The 4,721-nt window shown below is 39.5% G+C and overlaps 1 protein-coding gene across 1 annotated transcript; it reads right to left on the bottom strand.

Annotated features, from left to right (window-relative positions):
* Positions 1-673: 673 nt before the first annotated feature.
* On the bottom strand, positions 674-3,967 carry LOC144599220 (C-C motif chemokine 2-like). Its single transcript, XM_078409978.1, has 3 exons — positions 3,877-3,967; positions 1,426-1,546; positions 674-794 (listed from the first exon to the last, which is right to left on the bottom strand). The coding sequence occupies exons 1-3, from the start codon at positions 3,935-3,937 to the stop codon at positions 674-676; spliced, it is 303 nt and encodes a 100-aa protein (XP_078266104.1). The 5' UTR covers positions 3,938-3,967.
* Between the last annotated feature and the right edge of the window lie 754 nt (positions 3,968-4,721).

A 4,721-nucleotide genomic window follows, 5' to 3' on the forward strand; every position in this document is an offset into this window, starting at 1 on the left:
CAAGTCAGGCAGCATCTGGGAGAGAGGAAATGGGTGACGTTTTGGGTCGAGACCCTTCTTCAGACTGATCTGAACAGTCTGAAGAAGGGTCTCCTAGATTCTGCCTGACCAGCTGAGTTACTCCAGCATTTTGTGATACCTTCGATTTGTACCAGCATCTGCAGTTATTTTCCTACACATACCGCGCTGACTAGCGATCACCCCATACACGCACGCAATCCTTCACGTGATCTAAGGACAATTGACAATTTTACTGAAGCCAATTAACCTACAAACTGAATGTCTTTGGAGTGTGGGAGGAAACCTGAGCACCTGGAGAAAACCCACATGGTCACAGGGAGAACATGCAAACTCTACACAGACAGCACCCGTAGTCAGGATTAAACCTGGGCGTCTGGCACTGCAAAACAGCAGCTCTACTGCTGCGCCACTGTGTGACTGTGCCGCCCTTAGAAAGATGGCAGTGAACAAGTGGTGTGTGGAAGGAGCTCAAACAACAAGGAGAAGATCAGATTTGGAAAAGGCTTGTTCACAATTTAAGGGGATGCATGCAGACCTCGGTTCCATTACATTTTTCAAGGTAATGTGTAAAATATGAGAAAGCAGAACATTAAGTAGAAGAGTCTTTTTCTTGAAAGCTTCCTTCGCTCCATTGTTGGTAAAGGTATCCCCTTTACTTCCATACAATCAGCATCATCTTCATCCTCTGTTCTTTTTCTATGAGCTTTCTCAAATGTTCTATCACCGTTTTATTTCTTGGATCTGAGCAGACGGGTTTGCCCCTAACAATGAATCTGAAACGAGACAAATTAGCTTTACATTCAGTACTAATTAAATGTGCTTCAAGCATAATAATGACATACAAAACTAGGGTCCAATGCTAGCCAGATTTTTATTACAAAGACAGAATAGGTGAATCGAGGACCAGAGAACATAGGTTTCATGTGAAGGGGAAAAGATTTAATAGGAATCTGAGGTATAACTTTTTCACGCAAAGGGAGGTGGGAGCGTGGAATAAGCTGCCAGAGGAGGTAGTTGAGGCTGGGACTATCTCAACATTTAAGAAGCAGTTGGACAGGTACGTAGATAGGACAGGTTTTGAGAATATGGACCAAATGCTGGCAGGTGGGCCTAGTTAGCTGGGACATGTTGGCTGTTGTGGGCAAATTGGGTCGAAGGGCCTGTTTCTGCACTGTATCACTCAATGACTCTATGTCTATGACATTAATATATGGGCATGCTAAGTTTGAGCAGCAGATCTTGGTCTCCTGTTGACTTGGGAATAAGAAGAGGGAGCGGAAGAAGAAGAGGAAGAGGGGAGGAAGGAGAGGAGGAAGACGAGGGAGATAAGGAAGAGGAGGAAGAAGAGGAAGGAACAGGAAGAAGAGGAAACGGAAGGGGAAGAGGAAGAGGAAGACAACTTACTTCACAGCCTCTTTCCTGCAGTGGCTATTAATTGTCTGCATTTCATATCCTTGGATCTTTTTGAAGACTGGGATTCGTGTTGAATACTTCATACAGCAATTGGACAGTACTCGACTAGGAGCTAGGAAACAGAAATAAAAGTTAGTTATTTACTGCTTTTGGGTAGAAATGGAAAGAAATAAAGCTTAGAAACTAAGGGCAAGTTTAAGGGGATGAATGTTGCTTTCTACATGCTGCAAGTTAGGATCTTACATGAACGATGACGGTATTAACACAGATCGCAGGTGATAGGACTCAAGCCGCTGGTTAAAATTGCCTTTCTTCAATGTTAAACTGACTAATGCATTCACAACACAGAAAAGATGATGCGGAGCACTAAAACATGTCATAGCCACAGTAGGAAATATAAGACTCAAGTATATTCGCGGAGAATAAAGATTTGTTTAAACAGCAGAGATTATCTTATTCTTGGCCATTTGTATTTGCACTTGAGTTGCTTTCCAATAAATATTCCTCACAAATTTGATTTTATGAACTGGTTTTTATTTCAATTAATATTAGTATAGATTCACTGCTGTTATTTTTAGTGCTATCTTATTGATATATTATCATTAATTACAAAATTCACTATTTGTTTGGGCTCATCTTTAACGGACAGCTTTTAGAGCTAATGTAGCACAGGTGAAGATAAAGCAGAGGAACTGATGGTAAGCCAATGAATGGTTTTCTACCTGGACAAAACTAACTTAAGTGGACAAGCACATTGGAATATCAATTACATCATGTTGGTTATGGTTCTAGGTCATATGGTCCTTTAGTTGCAACAAGCACTGGTGTTTTGTAATGCCTCTTTGTAATAAGAATTGAAGACAGTGACAGCCATTTCTGCTTTGGTCAATAAGGCAGGCAGAGTGCAGTGAAACTTGATAGTCCTGTACTAGGCTGGTGCTATATTAATAGGTTTGTAGGTAAAACAGACAAAATAAACGTTTAGCACTATTCCAGAAGAAAACAATATCAAAGTGGTTCTTGGAGAATATTTTGGTTTAGAATAAGCGTGAAGAATCAAGAGTATTAATTTGTCCTATGCACCAGATATGAATGAGAACAATGGGATTCTTACTTGTTGTAGGTTCACTGACACATTAGACACATTAGACACTAATATCTACCTCATCGGGGACCCTCGGATTATCTTTGATCGGACTTTACTGGCTTTACTTTGCACTAAATGTTATTCCCTTATCATGTATCTGTACACTGCGAATGGCTCGATTGTAATCATGTATTGTCTTTCTGCTGGCTGGTTAGCACGCAACAAATGCATTTTACTGTACCTCAGTACATGTGACAATAAACTGAACAGAAACTGAGGCGCAACAACAAGCCTATTAGACCATAATAATGCAAAAAAAAAAGCACGTGGAGCAACCATAGTCGGGCAGTCTGTAGTAGTTCAGTACGGTTAAAGTGGTTGAGGTAGAGTTGTAGTCAGGGTGTTTCAAGAACCTGATAGTTCATGGGAAGAAGCTGTTCTTCAACCTATGGACAACAGTTCTCAGGCTCCTGTACCTTCTCCCCAATGGTACCAGTGAGAAGAGTGCGTATTATTGAAAAAATAACAAGGAGTTACAACCCTCTCCAAACAACCAAAATTATGTTTTGTATTAAAACTCGACACTGAGAAATGTCCACACAATCATTTTGATAAATATTTTGTTCCTATGAACTACATTTTCCTCCTGGTTTATTGCTTATTATGATACAGAAGGAGGTGAATTGGCCCATTGGATCTGTGCCAGAACATAGTGTAGCAATCACGTCAAGACCATTTTTCCATCCTATTATCCCACAATTTTCTAATGCATGCTCATCAATTTCCCCTTGAATTCTTTTTGCCTTTTATGTACATGAAGGGCAATTTACAGTTAAAGCCAATTAATCTACCAGTATGTATTTGTGAGAAAAATCAGAGCACCCAGGGGAAACCCTTGTGGTCATAGATAAAACATGCAAACTCCACACAGAGAGCAGATGAAGCTTGGACCAAACCCGCATTACTGGAGCTGTGAGGCAGCATCAGTAAAGGCTGAACAACTGCACCAATTCAGAAATTGTGTCAATCACAGAAACACAATTACAAATAGGAAAAGACAGATAAATATAAAATAAGACTGAAAGAGAGTCTGGATCTGTGGAGAAATAAAGTAAGGCTTGCTGCTTCGTTTAAAATCATCTGCTATATATTTACAGATAGGTTCAGTACAATGTTCTAAATGGTCTGTGCTAAGTATTGAAAAATAGCAACCAATTACAGTCAACGAAAAGCAATCAATGAGAATTCTTTGGACATCATGAGTTGCTCTACAATTACTACTTAGGGAACAGTTTTTTTCAAAAGTAAAAGTAAGCAGAATGTGCAATAAACGCATAGTAAAGTATTGCACTCACCTCCGGTCACATTGAAGTTGACAACGCTGAGACAAATCAACACCACAAGAACTTGTTTCATTTTGTTTGAATTATGTTCCTCACTGCTGCAATGATGTTAAAGAATCGAGTGCATTTAGATCGTAGTTTATATGTATATATACCCTCTGAGATGATCAACTTCCTTTCCATCTCCTCTGGGGGGGAGGAAGTAGTGGGAAAATAGATTTGGTGCCTCTGTGGAAATTGTGATGAGACAATTAGATTTTTTCAAGCCTTTTTATTCCTAATCTTAGTGGTTCCCTTTACATTTCCATTCACAAAATAGTAGTGACATTATGGCCATTACAGACTGGAACATTTTGTTTTGGTTGCATGGGTGTGCGAATCTTTTTTATTTTGAAGTAATGTTAATTTTTCTTAGATTAATTAATGCTTAGATTAATTTCTTGATAAACTGCGGTTTACTGTGTCAATGTATCTCATTAACATATCTCCCTGCCTCAACTAAACCACAGAACTGACTCGAAAGAATTAGGACTCAGAGGGCCGACGGCCCTGTTTCTGTACTGTATCTCTAAAGTCTAAAGACTAAAGTCAGTGGGTCAGGCACTAAAGTCAGTGGGTCTGTTAAGGGAAATGTTCAGACAATGTTTCATGTTGGGAGCCTTCTTCAAACATGTACAGTGTATATACTCGCTGTGTTTTTTTCAACTGACAGATGAAGAAGGATTTTTAAGGTAAGGTATATGGATAGCCTTTGTGTCTTTATGTTCACAAGTGCTCCACAGGATGTGTTCTTAGTTCATACTATACTCCTTATACTCTCATGACCGTGTGGCCAAATTCTCCTCTAACTCCATCGA

Source organism: Rhinoraja longicauda, chromosome 13 (assembly GCF_053455715.1).
Source record: "Rhinoraja longicauda isolate Sanriku21f chromosome 13, sRhiLon1.1, whole genome shotgun sequence".
NCBI lineage: Eukaryota > Metazoa > Chordata > Chondrichthyes > Rajiformes > Arhynchobatidae > Rhinoraja > Rhinoraja longicauda.